This window comes from Rhinopithecus bieti, unplaced genomic scaffold (assembly GCF_001698545.2).
Source record: "Rhinopithecus bieti isolate Rb0 unplaced genomic scaffold, ASM169854v2 scaffold_14353, whole genome shotgun sequence".
NCBI classification, from domain to species: Eukaryota; Metazoa; Chordata; class Mammalia; order Primates; family Cercopithecidae; genus Rhinopithecus; species Rhinopithecus bieti.
In genome coordinates this window covers 298,868-318,862 of record NW_016807789.1, presented here as the reverse complement: position 1 = coordinate 318,862, position 19,995 = coordinate 298,868, and the positions used below count along the sequence as shown (strand labels likewise).

Genomic DNA, 19,995 nt, shown 5'->3' with positions numbered 1-19,995 from the left:
AAAGATTTTTGAAGTGGGCCAAGAAAGGCATTTTAGGATGCTCTCTCTAGAGTGTGAAGAATGGGTTGAAGAGGTAAGAGACTGAAACAGGGAGAGCAACTTCTGTGCCTGGCTGGATATTAGGGGAGAGGGAATAATACAAAATGCTTCCAGAGTTTCTAGCTATAGAAATTGGGAAAAGGCTAGTGCCAATACTGAGACAGGTGACCTGGATGGAAAGATAAGTTTGCTGGAGAAGAACATATTTGGTTGGGAGTATATGGAGTTTAGTGTGTGAGCTATCCTTTTCGGTGGGAAGGTGGTTTTGGGGTCCAGGAAAGATCTCAGAGTCATCTCCATAAAAGAAATTCTTGAAGCTGTGGATGTGGCTAAGACGACACTGGAGGTGACAAGAACACAAATGAAGGCAACTAACAGTAATGCCTGTTCATAAGAATGATACAATAGACTTTGAAGATTTGGTGGGAAGGGTGGGGGGGTGAGGACTAAAGGACTACAAATTGGGTACAGTGTACAATGCTCAGGTGATGGGTGCACCAAAATCTCAGAAATCACCACTAAAGAACTTACTAATGTAACCAAACATTACCTGCTCTCCCAAAACCTAGTGAAATAAAAAAAAAAGAATGCCTATATTTAGGGGTCCTTTGAAGACAACCACTGATAAAGGGGAATGAGTTTTCTGAGAGGTAGGGGAAGACAGGGCTAGGTACACTTGGTGGAAGACATGAGAGAAAATAAGTGGGATGAGGATTCAGAAGCATTCACAGGATTTGGCAGTTAGGTAGGTCATTGGTAGCCTTGTCAAGAGTCACAGCTTGAAGGTTGTTGTTTAATAGTATGGCGGAACCTTAAAGATGTTTGTAGACTGAGAGGAAATGTGAGGATGGATAATGGATGTCAAGAGTGAAGTCCTTACAATAATACAAAGTACTACACGACGTAAGGTCATAGCAAGTCAGCTTTGTTATCACAGTTGCTCTGAAGTAAAAAAGTCATTGACATCTGGAAGACGTTTTCATTTTTATCATTATACTGAATTCTGCCAGGGGCCTTAGTACATGACCCCTTTCATTTCCCCTCCCTCTTTCCCTCAAGCACCACCATTAAGTGCTACCAGTTGTTCAGCCACATAAAGCACTCCATTACGCGATTTTGTCCAAAAGTTGAGGCCACTGTGCTATTATATGCCATAGGTTTCCGAGACTTGTTCAAAAGAAAATTCATAGTACTTAGGTATTTTCAATTTAATTCCCATTGTGATATTTGAGTTTTTGTAGGAAAATGGAGGGATGGCAACACAAGGTATTTGGGGTGGAAGGAGATACAGCAGATTCATAAAACAGGCCTCATTCTTGAATAACACAATATTAGCCAAAACAAAGCCATTCAGTGTCACACGACCCAGCATCTGAATGTCCTAGTTATTTGAGTAGAAAGGCATTTAGCATAAAGGGAATAGACTTGGGCACAGTTTGAAAGTCTAAGAGATTACTGGGACCATAGTAAAATGGGAGAATCTGCTGTTCTTTTAGAGAATAATAATTGTTCAAGAGCCTCTTAAATGTACAGCTTAAAATATTAACCAGACACTTAAGAAGGCCTAGCTATGAACTCACTGAAACTTTCCCCATAAATTATACTTTATCTAAATATCTTTCTTTCCTGACAGTATGAAACCAAAACTGAATCAGTATATTTTAATGTCCACTCAGTCTTTGTTAATTTTTTTGTTTCTTTGAACGGCCATTTAATGTTTTGGCTTTCAGTGTTGTTTAAAAAAAAAAAAAAAGGAAGAGAAAGGAAAAGAAAAGAAAAGGGAAGAAAAAGGAAGGGAACTGAAGGCGGTGGGAAAAGAAAGGAAAGGAAAAGAAAGCAACCTAGAGATCTTACCCTTGCTCTTATTACCATAATCACTATAATATTACTGAATAAGTTCTGCAGAAATCATGTTCTCCTGTCTGCTCCATGTCTCTGTGATTTGATGCTACTTGCATATAAGGCTTGCATGAGCCATGCGACAGTACAGATAATAGGATCATAGCAGCCGGGTGTGGTGGCTCATGCCAGTAATCCTAGCACATTTGGAAGGCCGAGGCAGGCGGATTGCCTGAGCTCAGGAGCTTGAGACTAGCCTGGGCAATAGTGAAACCCCATCTCTACCAAAAAAAACAAAAACAAAAACAAAAAAACGCCAAGTGTGGCGGCATGCGCCTGTAGTCCCAGCTACTCGGGAGGCTGAGGCAGGAGAACTGCTTGAACCCAGGAGGTGGACGTTGCAGTGAGCCGAGATCATGCAACTGTACTCCAGCCTGGCAACAGAGTGAGACTCCAACTCCGTCTCAAATAAAAAAAAAAAAGGATCATAGCAAGCCTCAGAGCTGCACCTGTGCATATCTGTGGTGCCACTGAAAACTGCTACCCCAGTTTGGGGCCTCGTTTCTCATAAGTATTATTGCAATAACCTCCCAACAAAGTTGGTCTTCTGTGGCCTCTCCGCACTCTACCTGTCCTACATAGAGCTTCTAGAGTCATCTTCCTTCAATGCTCCAAATAATTTCTTTGCTCAAAACCCCTCAATATTTCCCTATCCTGTACAGAATCAAGAAGCCCAAACCACACATCCGCTGCTGTGATTCATGGACCTTGCACTCTAGTCAAACAGAATTGTTCAATATTCTCTGTGTATGCACCAAGATTCCAAGTTTATACCTTGGCTCATGCCTTCCCTCCCTCCCTCTTCAAAAAGATGTCAGTTCCATGAGATCTTGAACCACATCTAGCTGGTTCACTGTCATAAAGCCTGGCATTGTGTGTGGCACACAATAGGTGCTCAGTAAATACTGACTGAATGACTAATAGTGTCACAGATCCAAATCTACTTACCTCTTAAATTTCAGTTTAAATGCCAGCCACTCCACAAAATCTACACAGATACCAGCTTCCCACCCAATAACCACCCCACCTCTCTAAAACTAAATTCTTGCTTTTTCTGAACCTCCACAGGCCTTATATCAGTTTCAACATCAATCAGTTTCTTTCTACCTTGAATTACAATTCTGTTTGTACACATCCCATCTCCCTCTAGACTGTGAGATCTTGAAGCCAGGAGCTATGTTTAATTCATAATTGTGTCCTGAAAAAGCAACTTCCATTAAATGGACACTCAGTGATTAGAATAGCCCCACTGGGGAGTGGGGGTGGGGGCAGACTTTAACAAAGAGAAGTTGAGGGGTTTTATTTATTTATTATTATGTCAAATAATATGATAGTAGTGCTTACACTTTGCCCATAAACATCAAAAGGTGATGGCTGGACCTCAATTAGCCAAGATATAGGTGAAAATATTAGCTGAACTGCTATTATCCAAGATATAAGGTCATCATCGCTAAAGATTGAACTCTGGCTCATCTCCAAGAACTAGGAACAAAGTTATGATTTGCATAATTCATATATTTGCAAGTTGTTTTTCCTGAAATGGACACTACCTGTAATAATATTTTATTTGTGGCCAGTGGGACTCTAGACATTTAAATAAATTCAGTCTGTAAATCAGATATTTGGCTATAGCTTTATTTTTATTGTAAATCAAAACTATATAGCATGTTACATGTATTGCATATATATTAATTTCTGGATTTCCATGTTTCCTTTGAGCTCTGGCCTTAAGCTCAAATTCTCCTAGTTGTGGGTACTAACGTTTGCAGACTTCCTATTGAGGAATTTGCCTATTTGGGTCTAAGGGGGGAGAAAACGCCAATGTATTTGATTCCCGATGTAAACCATTCCAAGGGAAACAATGGTGTTTGGTTTGCCTTGGAAACAAATGTTTCAGATCCTATTATTTATAGACCTGGTTATTACATTGTCCAGATCTTCATCTTCAAGTCACCCCACCCATGATGAGATATTCTATTGAAGGCTCTCCAGAAAATAATAATCTACAGTCCCTTTATTACTCATTCCAGATTTTTACCCTTCTGAGCATTTGAAGCCCACTTGCTTAATTCTATGCTCAATGCCAAAACAAAACAAAACAAAACCAAAACCTTTTCTGTTGAAATAGTTTCTCTGGAGCATGTAAATCACCCTTCTGATGTTTCTAAACTTTTCAGTTGCACAGTATCTCCACTACTCTAGCAAGCAGTGCTAAAGAAAACCTTATGATTCCTACAAGTATGTTTTTAATATGATCCCATGATCTCTACCTGACCAGGCCCATACAAAAGCACTCCTGCACTTCTCTTTGGTTGAGGCCTCTCCTCCTAGAATGTTCTCACATCCTGTTCATGCCTTTTCACTTGTATTTAACCTTAATTATCATAGGCAGTACAACATTTAATGTATATCTTAACTTTATTGAATAAGTAAGTAGCCATTACATATAGATTGCAAGTCATTCTTGGTCCTGCTTAGAGATAGGTGTTTATTCCAAGGTGAAACAAGAGCACAAATCCACAGTTCTACTGCAAGTGAAATACTTCCTCAGGGTGGCTTGGTATGGACACAATCTCCCTCAATACCCACTCAAAGCAGTCTTTGCTTTCACCTCTCCCTTCAGGTAAGGGATTCACGGTATTTAAAATAAGCTTGTAAAGAACCCTTCTGTATCAGAGGTAGTTTTGTGCCTGTATTGTGAACCATAGAAGGCATCTGGTCAAAGGCGTCAAAAAAGGGGCAGAAGAGGTACATCAGAGCACAGAGTTGGGATTGATTATTTTTTTCAAGTTAATTGGCCATAGGGGCAAAAGTATCAACCAAAATTTAGAATAGCCTGTCCATCCATTTAACAACAAAGCATGCAGTAGCCTGTGCAGACAGTAGCTTTTAGAGACAAACTTCGATTTGGTTTGAGCACCATGAATGCATCTTAAAAGTGAAAATTCATTTACGTGCAATGAGTACTGTAGTGAGCTGCACGGTGCCCCCTCCCCCAAAAATATATTCAATATCCTAATCCCTGGAACCTGTGATAGTGTCTTATTTGGAAAAAAGGTCCTTTCAGATGTAATTAAGAATCTTGGAATTAGGGAATTAACATGGGTAATCTGGATGGGCCCTAAATCCCATCATAAGTGTCTTTTTAAGAGAGACTCAGAGGTAGATTATATATACAGAGGGGAAGTGATGTGAAGGCAGAGCAGAGGGAGATGCAGTCACAAACCAAGGAATGATGGCAGCCACAAGAAACTGGAAGACATGGGAAGAGTGCTTCCCCTAGAGTCTCCAGAAGAAGTTCAGCCCTGCCAACCCCTCAATTTTGGACTTTTGGCCTCCAAAACAACAAGATAATAAATTTCTATTGTTTTAAGCCACTGGGCTTGAGGGTAATTTGTTACAGCAGCCACAGGAATCTAATACAGATTGTGGAACTGGGAAATCGGGTACTTCTGTAACAAATGTCTTAAAATGTGAAAATGGCTTTGGAATTGGATAATGGGTAGGGACTAGAAGAATTGTGGTGGGTGTGATAGAAAAAGTTAGATTGCCTTAACCATATAGTTGGTAGAAGTATGAATGTTAAAGGCATTTCTAGTGATTGTTTAGAAAGAAATGAAGATTTTATTGGAAAATGGAAGAAAGGGAATCCTGGTCATATAGTGGCAAAAAGTTTATCTAAATTGTCTAGTACAGTAGTGTGAAAAGTAAAATAAATGATGAACTTGGATGTTTAGCTGAGGAAATTTTCAAGTCTAGTGTTAGAGGTATAGCTTAGTTTCTTCTTAGTGCTTATAGTAAAATAAGACAGAAAAGAGATACATTGACAAAAGAGGCTGGGCGTGGTGGCTCACACCTGTAATCCGGCACTTTAGGAGGCCCAAGATGGGTGGATTGCTTGAGGCTAGGAGTTCGAGAGCAGCCTGAGCAACATAGCAACTCTACAAAAAATGCAAAAAATTAGCCAGGCATGGTGACATGCACCTGTAGACCCAGCTACTTGGAAGGCTGATGCAGGAGGGTTGCTTGAGCCTGGGAGTTTGAGGTTACAGTGAGCTATGTTTGCACCACTACACTGCAGCCTCTGCACTCTGGGTGACAGAGTGAGACCTCATCTCTAATAAATTTAAAAAAAAAATTTTTTTAAGAGAAAAGAACCATATACGTGGACAAGGAATCAGTACCTGATAACTGGGTAAATTCGGAGCCTATTCAGATTGTAAAAAAAAAAGATGCTAAAATTAGGAGATTCACTGTTAGAAAAGGGTGCTCTGGAGATAAGCCCAAGGGTGTGTCTTGACAACCTTTGGCTAGTGCTGAAGAGGTTAGGCTTTAACTTGTGGATTTAGTTGACTGTTTCAACAGAAGCCAAGAATAGAGATGGGGTTATTCAGGAAAAATCTGTGAGGACCCTCTTTTCTGAATGTGTGAATCAATGTGACATACATGGAAGACCCATAAGGTTTTTGAGAATGCTATACCAGCAGAAACACTTCCAACTGGACCTAAAAGGGACAGGGACAGAATAAAATGAAAGAAGATTATGAGACTGCCAAAAGTCTACAGGTAGGAAACCCGTTGATAAAGCTACTCAGCTGCAAACACGTGCTACCCTTCAAGATAAAGGAAGCACCATCCTGAGAGCAGACCTGCAGGTACAGAGGCAGAGGCCCAAGTGTGGGAACAGAGGAAGAAATGCAAGCCATAGGCACAGAGGCAGAGGCCCAATCCATAGTCCAAGAAAGAAGAGCTACAGGCCCAAAGGGTGGAGCCCTGAGAAAGAGGATTACTGCCAGGTCTTGAAATATAAGAAGAGAAATTTGTCTGGCTAGATTTTGAAAATGATTGGGACAGGAGACTCCATTCCACTTTCCATTCTCTCCTTTTTGAAACAGAAATGTCTGTAACCATTATCCTATGCCTGTTCCCACCATTGTAATTTGAAAGCAGATAACTTTTCTGTTTCACTGGTTCTCAGAGGAAGAGGAATTTTGCCTCAGGAAAGACCATACCAGAGTTTCACTCATACCTGATTTAGATGATCTAAATGATAAGCTTTGGAACTTTTGAACCAATGATATTTGAATGAGATTTTGGACTTAGGATTGATAATGGGTTGAGACTTTTGGAAATGTTAGGATGGGATGAATGTCTTTTACACATGAGACAGACATAAATTTTGGGCCAGAGGGCAGACTTGGGTGGGCTAAGAGTGGCTTCCTAAAAGATATAGCCACATCCTAATCCCCAAAACCCGTGAATGTTATCTTATTTGGAAAAGGGGGCCTTGCAGATGTAATTAAGTTAAGAATCATGAGGTGAGGAGATTATCCTGGAGTCATCTGGGTAGTCTCTAAAAGTCATAATAAGGATCCTTATAAAACAGAGGCAGAGGGAGATTAGGTACACAGAGGAAGGTGATGTGACGACACAGCAGAAAGAGAAATGTGGCCATAAGCCAAAAAATGCCAATAGCCCCCAGAAGGTGGATGTGGCAAGGAAAGATTCTCCTCTAGGGCCTCTGGAGGGAGCATGGCTTTGCTGCCCTCAAGAAATGTAAGCAAATAAGTTTCTGTTGTGTTAAAACATCATATTGGTAATTTGTTACAGCAGCCAAAGGAGATGGATGCAATTAGTTAATATTTTAAGAATTCCATACCTTTTAAAAAATATTCTGAAGAAAATCTGCATAAATGGTGCTTCTCACATGTGGCAGTAATATGGCCAACAAAAGACCTTAGTGTAATTTGGTTTCACACTAAAAATGTCACTATATACTTTTTTTAGTGATACTATTTCAATCTAAAACAAAACTGACAAATGGCTAGGGCAGGACCCATTTAATAAATCTGGGAAACAAACCTATTTAACTCAACTATTGGAACTTCATTAGAAAGACCCTGAAAAAGTTTTTAATGTTTGTAAAAGCAAGGGGGATTTGCTCATAAATTTAAAAATATATTAATTATCCAATAATAGTTAGCTTCATTCGTTCTTGTTCCACAAACTAGAAAATAAGGGGCAAGTTTGCGTCTGGAAAAGTGATACCTATCAGTATTTCTACCTTGACCAGCTTGATGATATAAGCTAGGCATATGCTCCCAAATTTTTTAGTAAGGGTTAACATTTTCAAAAATCCACTCTCCTACCAGACTGATAACACTGTCAAAGAATTAAAAAAGCCAATACCACGAAAGATTTCAGAAAAGACATGGTAAAGTCAAAAAATACACCATATTACGTATTTACATAAATTAGAAACCTAAACTTTTGTTGTTGTTAAAAAAACAGTGTAACTGATATGTCCCTTAAATGTGTGTGTGCACATGTGGTGGTTTGTGTATGTGTGTTTTCAGATCGGATTAGAACTGTAAAAATCTCAGATACTGTCACCCTTTTTGCTTCTCTCTATTGAGCAGCTCAGAGCTTTTTAAAGGTCTAAATACCTAAGTAAGGATGCACTGGAGCAAAATGGCAGCAGTTTGAATTCATTATACATCTATATAAAAGAGTCTGTTGAGCTGCTGGTCACTTGTTTACTTTATCTCAGGTGGGGATTTGCCAAGCCAGCATTTGTTTTCTCTCTTGGAATATCTTACAATGTGCTTTGAATGTGAGTAGAACAGTATTTTCTATAAGAAATAATACAGAAAGAAATTCTTACAATAATCACAATCATCTGGCTGAGTTAGACTTAAAAATTGCCACTCCCAGAGAAGTTATACCACATTAATTTCAATGATATTTTAAAATAATAGGACAAGTTAAGTAAACTTTTACTCCCTCAATCTATTAAGAAAAATGTAGAACCTGTTTTCCCTGCTAGATTGTTTGCAGCATCATAATTTTGTTAATATAAGGTAAGTTAAGTATGATGATTAATTGAGAGTTCACTTGAGTTGGAATTATTGGTAGCAAGAGATATAAATATATACACATATTTACAACATTACATCCATAAAATTTCTGGTTTCTTCTTCAGACCACCAAAGTGGAAATTGGAAAGAGAGTAGATAAGGACATGAACAATGACCTTTTAGGACAGTTTCTGCTTGGCTTACCTGCAAAAGAATTCTTTTTTCCTCTCAGGTTTTCTAGAATTTCTAATTCCTGCCTTCAAGGGACTCAAGGAGAAAGAAGCAATAGGAAAGAAGAAATAAACACAGAGCATAGGATCAGTATTTGTCTTTGAAATCTAAATAAAGGTAATAGATTTTCAGGTTCATCCCTAGGCATAAACATTAAAATGGAGGGTTTTCTCAAAAAATTAGCCATATAAAGTGTATTTGTATAAAGTAGATATCTGTGCATAATTAGAAAATACCTCTTTAAATAAAGTTTAAATCACTTTCCCTAACTGATTCGGTTAAACTTTGGTTTATTTTAGCAATGAGAAGTGCTTGCAATATCATGCTGAAATGCTAGCTAGACTAATGATAAGTTTAATTTCAGCCAAAGCAGATGAATCCATCAGCTTTCACTTGAGATAAGATTCTAAATAACTCAACTGGGGTGGAGCAGTACTTTCGTGAATTTCCAAAATGGCTTCTCTTACAGTGTGCATAATATTAGCCCCTCTCCAAATCAAGATGTATATTTTTCTTGGCCCTTTTCTATTATATATGTAATAGGAATTGGGAGCTGACACTGGATAATACTTTCTATTCTTTTCTTCTCTTTTGTTTTGGTGGGGTGACTTACACATTTAAGATTTTAAATTTTGACAGACTGAATGTTTTTGAAAGCCTTAGAACTCTTCAATTTCTTACACTTTCATCATCACAGTCAGGTCACACACAATTACAAATGATACACATCTTTACACTAAAATGGAACACATTTTGTAATCCTGATAACTGAATTCAGATTAGAATAATTGTGGGAGGAGTCTTGCAATAGTATTACAAATGCACACTACTTCATCCAGCTTATCTTGATCTTTGCAGAAATGCACTTATTCCCTTTCCAGCCGCTGAGTGCACACTTTGTTCTTCTCAAAATGCATCATTTTGTTTACTTAAATATTTTCATATTCTTTGGCATCAGCAATCACTTAGATGAGACAGCTCCATTGTGGCGAGAGCGTGACCTTTCCAAAGGTACTCGTCTGTTATCTGTAAGACAGAGAAAAAGAACCAAAAGCATGGTAAGCTTTAGATCTTTGCTATTACACGATGTTAGGTTGAGAAAGGTTTTCAAATAGTCCTGAAAAATCACTTCAAATAAATATGTAAATAAGTAACAAGGAGCTCAGATCTGAGGAGTTCATGCGGCAGCTGCCCGGCTGAGTTCAAGAGTTCTGCAATCAGCAATAAATGACTTTTTCTTGGTAAGCGAAGTCAGAGTGATAAAAGAAATGGAAGCATTCTCTCAAGCACAGTCCCCTTGGAAATAGCAGGCAACAACAAAATTCTTTGGTAAAGATGTTAAATTGAAAAGATCTATATACAGCGCCTTTTGTTGGAAAGCACTTCAATTCCCCATGAGTTTTCAATCTGTATGTTGGCTACCTCTAGAGGACACCAGCATGGGCAGAGCAGAAAAGAGTTTTATTTTCACAATGATTGCAGTATGTGTCAATCACACTAGCTACCAAATTTGCTTGATTGTATGATGTAAAAAAATTCAATATATAGTCATTATGGGAATGAATAATGAATAGGACCTATTCTAGGTCCCATTCCCACCACCCGTCACAGGAAGAATAATTATTATAAAGATAACAAAACTTGGAAAACAAAGTTTAAAAGCATTGAAAGTTGCTGAAAATAGTTCTAGCTTTAATAGGGAAAAGGTTTACAGCTCTGCATTGCAATGATCACTACTATGTTATTATCACCTCTGTTTTATGCTCCGCTTAAATGCAATTGATGTGGGTGAAAATCCCTTTCTGACAAAAGCATAATATACTTAGATTCTCTATTTAGAATGAGACTAGGTCCCTAGAAATAATGACAACTACCAGCACTTACATAAATGCTAACACTTTACACTCGTTAATTTGCTAATTCACACAACATCCCCAGGAGGTAAGCCCATTTCATTCTATCCTATTATCTGTGCTTCAGTGATGAAGGTTACACAGCAAATCAATGGTATGATGGGGGATTATAATGCAAAGTTAATGCCTAAATGTCAGACCTGCTTTGTTCAGAGGTGAAGGTTGGGGCCTCCCAAGCTGCTACTCATTTCCTCCTTGAGATGATGACACCCAACTAACACATCCTGCCTGTTATATGGGGAGGAAAAACTCAGAACTGCTGAGGTTTTGCCATGGTGCCTTTCTTGTCTGTGCTACTATCTCTTGACTGCTTTCCTGGTAGTCTGTGGTCAGCAGACAGAGAAAAGCTAACGGGCCTCCATGACCCCAGCCTCATTAACACCACGGTATGAGTGTCCTGAGCCAACCAGCCACAAACTTAAAGCCTACTGAGTGCTTCATAATGCAATAATATCACTGAGAGGTGAGAAAGAAAGAAAGGCATTTTCTCTACTCAGAGATATAGCTGAGTGATGGATTATTTGGATATCCTTTTGAAGATACCATTAAAAAATCCATGATTTAGTTTGAGATATGGATCACAATTCAACTAAAAATGTGAAGGTAACATTCCTGAATAAAGGACTTACTACTTAGATGTCACTGGTTTGCATACAGATTGGTTTTCTACTTCTTAGAAAACATTTAAAAATGAGATTACAATATAATGGTTCCCATTGCATTGCTAGCATGAAAGTGTTTGGTGTTAAAGCTACCAGACATGAGAATGATGGTAGCATTCCCAGAGGATCATGCTGACTTGAAAAAAAGACTTGTGCCTTGATGGTCCTACACACTAAGGTCAACAGGCATCCACACTTCACTTCAGTAATGCTACTGGCACCCCACACCATCACTCACTACCCACTAGGTCCAAGACAAGTACCATATCCAAAAACCCAGCTTTGCAGCAACAAATGATGGGATGTAAGGCTTCACATCAATGTGCAACTTACTGGTGTCATCTGGTATGAGAAAACAAAGTTTCAGGTCAAAACAAACTGACGAAAAGACATGGAAGCTTTTGCAAGGCAGGATAAACATTGAGTTCAGGGCCTAAATCCAGCTTTTGACATGCACAAAACATAATTATTCTAGATTTTCTCCCTCCCTTTTTTCCTTTCTCCTTTCCTTCTTTGCCTCTACCTCCCACACCTCTCTGGATGTCTAATTTGTCCCAATATTAATGAGATAATTATAAGAAGCAATTCTGTAAAAGTTGCCACTTACATTTTCATAATGTCAACCTACAACCTTTGTGAAAAAAGTATCATTAGAAACAATAGCAGCAATGGCTGATCTGGACCTTTTATTTCCAACTCTCTGTATGTATGTTAAAACTAATTTAGTTAAAAAAACCAACAAACATATACACACACATATATATAAATATAAATATATATGTGTGTGTGTGTATATATATATGTACACTCTTATACTCTGTGTGTTTGTGTGTGTGTAAATTTGGTTTCACTTATCTTCACATTCTAATGGCTAGCAATCTAATGATGATGACTTCCATGTTTGGAGTCATGTCTTCTTTTAAGTAGAGATTGAATATCACTCAATTGTTTGAAATACAACTTTTATATTTATAGTATTAAAAACTAATGGGGAAAAAGCCATGGCCTGGCCCTCATAAGGTCAGGACTCATAGCTGGCATTACATTTATGAGAAAAGGGCAAACGTTAGATATGATTGCTGCCAGAGGTGATACATTAAGTTGGGTGATGGTGGACATGGTTGTATGTCCTCTTTGGAAACAGGTGGAAAAACTGGGTGCTCATGTGATATGATCTGAGAGCTCCATGAGACCCAGCCTGAATCCAATTCACTTTTCTAACTAGTCTCATTCTCCTAATACTTATAGTATAGTTTAGGCAAAAAAAAAAAAAACAGGCTTCTCCTTCAAAAAGTCGATAATTGACAACACATGTATTTACCTGAGATTATATGAGGGCTTTGTTAACAAGTAGTGGCATCCCTTCCAATCTGCCTGTTATCTTTTGGAAACCAAAGAGAGAAAATGGAAGAGGAGGGTCTGTCTATGTATATATACCTGTTGGGGACATTGTGCAATGAAATACAGAAAAACACACTTGATTGGAGGATAGGGTAACATGATTTGTCATATTCTTCATCTGCGTCATTTTTCTTAATTCATAGACTAACACATTATGGTCTAAGAATTCATTAAGGGATTCTAATGTTTGTAAACATGAGGATTAATGCAGCAATTAGCCTGAGAAATCAATCCCAAAATGGACCTTCCAAATCCACCAGAGTCGGCTATGCATACACTAACAGATTCTTTTTGTTCATCAAAGGCTTTGAAATGTGCCCCACGTGAAGGTGAATAGATTCTGATACTATGAAGAGTGACCTGGATAAAGCATAGGGTTGAAGACAGGAACATAGTTATACAAAAATGTGCATCCTGGGTCCAGCACGGTGGCTCCCGCCTGTAATCCCAGCACTTTGGGTGGCTGAGGTGGGCGGATCACCTGAGGTTGAGAGTTTGAGACCAGCCTGACCAACATGGAGAAACCCAGTCTCTACTAAAATTACAAAATTAGCCGGGCATGGTGGCGCATGCCTATAATCCCAGCTACTCGGGAGGCTGAGGCAGGAGAATTGCTTGAACTGGGGAGGCAGAGGTTGTGGTGAGCAGAGATTGCGCCATTGCCAGTCTGGGCAACAAGAGTGAAACTCCATTCTCAAAAAAAAAAAAAAAAAAAAAAAAAAAAAAAAAAAAAAAAAAGAAGAAAGAAATGTGCATCTTATGGAGAAAGCATGGCCAAAAAAAAAGTCAATATTCCAAATCTTCACCAAAAAAACTATAAAAACCATGGCCCAAGCTTTAAAACATGGTTCTGCAGCTTAGCTTCTGAATATCAGGTTAACCAGCTCAAACAGATGTCAAGGCTTTCCCTGCTGTCATATAAGAAGCTTTATGCCTTTTCTAAGCATAAATTGATTTGGCATTCATCTCAAAACCTTCCTAACTGAGTTCTGCAGTAAATGGACTAAACCCATTATAGTATTGCTTTAGAATTCATTCATGCAATCATTTATTCAGCAACTATGTACAAAGCACATCATCCACAAAATACCTGAATGTCACAAAGTTTCAGACCCACACCTAAATCTACATCATTAATTTCCTTCTTACTGAAAACTTTGTCAAGTGAAATAACTGGGGAATAAGCACAGTACAGATAAAGCTTAAACACAATGTGACATGAGATAGACTGGAGGACTCAAGCCTGCGTTATGTAACCTGGGAGTGTGCAAACAATCCTCTAACACAGTGAGTGAGTGCCAAAAGTACAAGGCTGTATCTTGAATATGGCATGAGGAGGTAAACTTGGGATTGAAAAAAACTGTTATAAAAGGGCCATGTCCATTATTCATTCCCCACAAGGTTAGGCGTCCATCTGTTGTGGCCTAGGGGAAGGCTGTTTCTTTCCCTATGGTGCTTCATAGGCATGTAGAGATACCAATGTTGACCTAACATTATTTACTAGTCCCTCACAGCAGGATAACATAAATGAAGTCTATGACCGTTATATACATAGTGTTACAAAATATCCCATTTTAATGCCAATTAGTAGGCTAGAAAACAAAGTGAAAGAAATCTTCTGTAATTTACAATGAGCTTTGCTTTCTCCAAAGCCCTTTGAAAGTGATGATGTGGCAGATTTACCGTCAGTGGTCAGGCATTGTTTCTAGCAAAGAGCAAGTGGAGGTCTGGGTCTACTGCAGCTCAGACTAAGGAAACCAAGAAAACTTTTTTATGTTGCTTCCAAAAATGTCCATGGAGTAGCTATTTGTATCCCAAGCACTGATGAGAGAAAGATGATTTATTTTGGACTGTTATACTGAAATCATCTCATATGGACTTACATTTTTTCCCCCTTGTGTCCAAAATGGTTTTATTTATGCTTTTCTCTGTGATTTTAGAAATCCTGACTTGGATTTAGTTTCTTACTCACCAGAAATGACTGCAAGGTGGCAGCCAAATTAGGCTTGAGCCTAATCTCTTTGTGGGGGACAGCCAATTGCTCTACTAGTTGACCAGATTCTTTCTGCTCACTGTGACCAGAATAGTGTCTTTTGTGTGTGTGTATGTGTATATATATACTGAGCTCAAACTACATATGCAGTTTGGTGTTCTACCTTTTCATTTAATATTGTATTGTAGAAATGTTCCATGTCATTAAACTTCTGGAACATGATAGTTACATCTTTACATATGCCATATGTAGAAGTGGCATTGTCAGGGTATGCAAAAGTAAGTCCAAATGTATTCCAGAATAGTTGTATTAATTTAAATCCAATTGGCAGTATATGAATTTGTGTATGTCATCTCTTTGTTAGGTATTAATCTTTTAAAATGTGCTAATATAAAAGTGAAAAAATTGCATCTGATTCATTCTTTTGCATTTATTCAAATACTAATTAGGTGGAACTTTTCATATGTATTCTTTTCTGTACTGATCGTGTCTTTTGCCCATTTATCTATTGGGATCTTAGGTTTCTGCTTTTGTCTTTATTTTAAATGGTACATATTAGGGATACTAAACAATTGAAATATTTATTAGGAATATTTTCCTTAGTTTGTTGATTGCTTGTTGATTGTTATTTATTTTGTGTTGTAGGTTTTAGCAACATATGGTTTCATTGTTTTTTGTTGTTTTATGAAACTAAATCTATCAATCTTTTACACTGTGATTTGTTTCTTTGTTTTTAAGCTTAGAAAGTCCTTTTCTCTAGCCAGAGACATGTGACATTCAACTATATGAGTCCTTGCTCTTTAAGGTTTCTCTTGTTTATTTTATATTTAACTATTTAAATGATCTGTAATTCATTTTGTTGTACGATGTCAGGTAAGTTTGCACACCAGTTTGTTTCTTTTTTTTTTCTTACAAAGAGGAGATGGGCTGTCCTTGCACTATTTGTTGAATAATCATGAAATTTCTATAATGATTCATGGTAACTCCTTTATCATATATTAAATTGCTATACTAGGGTTTCTGTTCCATTGATATTGAGATTATTCCATATTTTTGTGCCAATAGCTTCTGATTTCATTATTTCAGCCTCATGATATGTTTTAATATCTGGTGGAGTTAAACCTCCATTACTTACATTTTCATTTAAACTATGTAGTTTTTAGCACACATTTTAGAACTCTACATGCTATAATCCCAAAACAACTTAAAAATAACACAGCTAGATAAACAAACCCAATGGGTACTTGTCTAGAAGCCAATCGATTACCTCCACTTAACAATTAAATAGTTCTAGACCTCTTCTAATCTCAATGACATTATAATGTGCAAACTAGAAACAGGTCATGTTGTGTAATCTGTATCCTTCATTTCATGCAAATAAATCCGTGCAAAGAAAACAGAAACCTAGATTACTGTGGTAGTTCAGTTTGGTAGAAGAAATGAAAGTTATTTTAACGAGGATGGTAATGGAAAGCAATAATGTTGAAATAGTTCAGAGGCTACTGTGACTATAGACACACGACTCCCATTAACTGTAATTGGACTTAAGCACATGTAATGGTAACAAAATAGACCCCTAAATGTCTTTCCAATTGGAAAACAGGCAAATGTGTTCCACCAAACAGAGTGCTTTTGTGTAGAAAATACAGTATTCTAATTGAGATGCACAGATTACTTTCACATTGATATTGTTCACGGTTCGATGTTGGTATTTTTCCCATGCGTAGGGATGTAGATCTGCTAGAGGTAACTTCTGTACAAAGAACGCCTTTCCTTTTCTTAATGCTCAGCATTCGTTATGCTATTAAAGGAAAAATCTCAATAGTTGCAATGGATTTATTAATTCAGTAGCTTGTTATCAGCATGAAACTCTGCTGTGCTAGGGGAAAAACAAATTATATTTTACAAAACTGCAGTAGTGAGATTAAATCACTTTTCTATATTTCACTTTCTTCTTATCCTCCCTGCCAGGTAGTAACTCTATTCTCTATCTCTATTATGAACCTCATATTTTGCAAACTATCAAGTCTTGTACTAATATAAAGGTACATTATCAAACAAACTCAATCAATTATAGTAACTTTAGGAAGATTGAAATACCTGATAAAAGTAAAATCACATAGTACAATAATATTACTTCAAGGCATTAAAAACATATCCACATTAAACTACAAATGTAGAAAATATGCAATCCTTACTTTTATCTATCATAAACATGATATTTTTATAACATGTACAGCCAACCTCTTGGGATTCTGAATGACTGGCATTTACATAATTGATAACGTGGGCATTTCAAGAAATCTTAGAAAAGAATGGTTCAGAAAAAATTACATCAGTGTATTGTTCAGTATTTCAACTGCCACAGACCTTGCTATTGATTATCTTTGGACTCAATGTCAAAGCTAGTGAATAGATTTTTTAAGATGTCCTTGGTTTTGTACATGAGCCATGCATTATGTTTGCTTCTTTACTAGAGAATGCAATTGGGTTGTAAGACGGATTTTCTCTCTATGATGTTCAAAGTCTGATGAGGATGCCTGCATATCTAGAAAATAGAGAAAAAGGTGACAAATAAATATATGAAGAAAGTTAGGCAATAGTTGGTAAAGCTTCCAAGGAAGTTATATATGTGAAACTTACATTGAAGAGCAAGCTAACAGAAACCACACAAACTATAACAGAGATGCTCCAGGTGTCTATGATAGTGGCTTACATATAGCAGTTTCTAGAAACTTGTCTGTTGATTAAATAATCATCCAATTGTTACAACGAATCAGAAACTGATCCTTGAATTCACCTTCAGCTCTGCTGCTTTCATAGAGGGAATGTATTTTGACATTAATACAAGGAAAGGAAAGGCTTTCTTCTGTCTATCCAAACATTGTTACTGCATAAGCTATCTGCAGGGTACCTGAACAGGCACCCTTATACGTTATTAGGGTAGAAAGGATAAATCTACCAACAACTAGAACATGAAACTAACTATATTGTCCCTTGTAGCATCCATTGCATTTTAAGTACAAGGTAAGTTCAGAGTGGAGAAAAGTCATATCCCTTGAGTATAGGAGTTGGGAGTCAGGGAAAACTTCATCCCAGTGAAGCCTTAAAAGATAGGGGGATTTCAACAAGAAGAAACAGAAAGATAGCTGTTAATTTCTGATTAGTAGAAAAAGGGAGTTCTAATTCTCAAATATTGCTATTTAATGACTAAATGTTTCCTATTTGCAAGGAGGGTATGAAAAGCAATGAATGTATAAAGGGAGAACCAGAATGCCTATACATATTTAACCTTTATTTTCTAAGAAAAGGAAAAAAATAATGAAATAAAATGTACTGACTGGACTTGTAGTTATTAGAACTAAGACAGAGTGACAACTGTTTCAATAAACATGTAATTTTAATTTTAATTCTTTTTTTTAAAATAAAATCTTGAAGCGTTTACATAGAAAACAGGAGTTCTGCTTTAAAAGTGAGCAAAATGGGCTCTCTGAGATCTTCCAAAAGGTTCTATTGCTGAAGGCTAGATATCCTAGATAGTATCAAGAGTGATGGTAGAAAAGCCGATCAAGGCACAGATTGCAATAACCTGGGCCAGGAGTGTTTGGCAGGGTGAGAGCTCAAGCAGCCATTTGGGTTGGTGGAGAATAAACTAGCTGTTAAATGGCATAGTGGTTACAAGGTCAATTCATTACTACCGCCTGTCATCTCTGTGCCTTTCTACTCCATGTGTGGCATATATGCCTATGACTAAGAATAGTAGGCATCAGCCATTTCGCTAACTTTGAGCATATGATGGACAATCCTCTGTCATTTTCTGAAGCAGATGTTTGTGAACTGCCTGAACTTTGTTGCTGATATGCTGACTTAGAATACACTTACCTGTCACCTGCCTTTGTTTCTGAATCACTCTAAGACCATATATCTACTCTTTTTGTTTTTAACATGTGCAACCCATCTCTTGGGTCTGGGCTACGTATTTCTTGCTGATGATGGAAGTTTTAGAGTAGTCAGCCCAACTCTCTAGCTTAAGTAAGCCCAGGTACCCTTGATATGCAGGCTCGCTAGTTTCAGTAGTAAGGCAGAAATGGCAGTCCTTCATTCACCCTGCATGATGTCTCCATTTCCCAAAGAACCAGATCACAGAAATATACCATTGCCTATGATTTTGAGGAGAAAAGATACTTAACCTACAGCTTACAATGCAAGAGTCTATAAACAGGTGCTTCCCATTAGCAGTGTTCCCCATGCTAGCCGTGCTTAATTACTTAACCAGTTGTATGAACAAAGGCAACCTGTATGGTTAATATCACACACACTTTAACAGCTGTCGGTGACATTGTTTTAAAATATAAATTGTCCCTTAAGGTAGGAACCAGTCAGCAGTTGTTTTAAATATGAACAATTAGGACACAGTTAAAACACAGCTTCTCGATTCCATATTCATAATTGGCACAAGTTCCTTTGTAATTCTAGTGTCTAACACAATCCATGCACAACCTGAGTGCCAGGCTGAGCCTGTACATGAATAAAAATGGCTACTAACCTAGCAACTTGCTTCTCATATAAGACGTCTCAAAGAATCATTCCTGACATTTACATCTATTGGAACAAAGCCAGTCCTCACGTTATCGGATCAATGTATAAATCTGTATCATCATACACTGATGTTTTTTGCAGCATTGTTTATACTAATGAAAATCATAAATAGCCAATATGGCAATCATGGGATTAGACAAAACAGGGAACCTACATTGAGATACTATGCAGTCAATCTAAATTGTTACATAGATCTACAGGTACTTGATAAAAAGAGGTCCATATGATAAGGTGAAAAAGGCAAGTTATAAGAGTATGTCGCCGGGCGCGGTGGCTCACGCCTGTAATCCCAGCACTTTGGGAGGCCGAGGTGGGCGGATCACGAGGTCAGGAGATCGAGACCATCCTGGCTAACACGGTGAAACCCCGTCTCCACTAAAAATACAAAAAAATTAGCCGGG

General features: G+C 37.7%; 1 protein-coding gene across 1 annotated transcript in view; it reads right to left on the bottom strand.

Moving 5' to 3' along the window:
- Window positions 1-4,337: 4,337 nt before the first annotated feature.
- The window catches only part of LOC108536771 (protein diaphanous homolog 2-like), a 282,042-nt gene continuing 266,384 nt past the window's right edge, over window positions 4,338-19,995 (bottom strand). Inside the window, exon 4 of the mRNA XM_017883790.1 lies at window positions 4,338-10,052. Coding sequence (XP_017739279.1) covers window positions 9,988-10,052 — 65 coding nt within the window. The 3' untranslated portion in view covers window positions 4,338-9,987. The remainder of the gene's footprint in view (window positions 10,053-19,995) is intronic.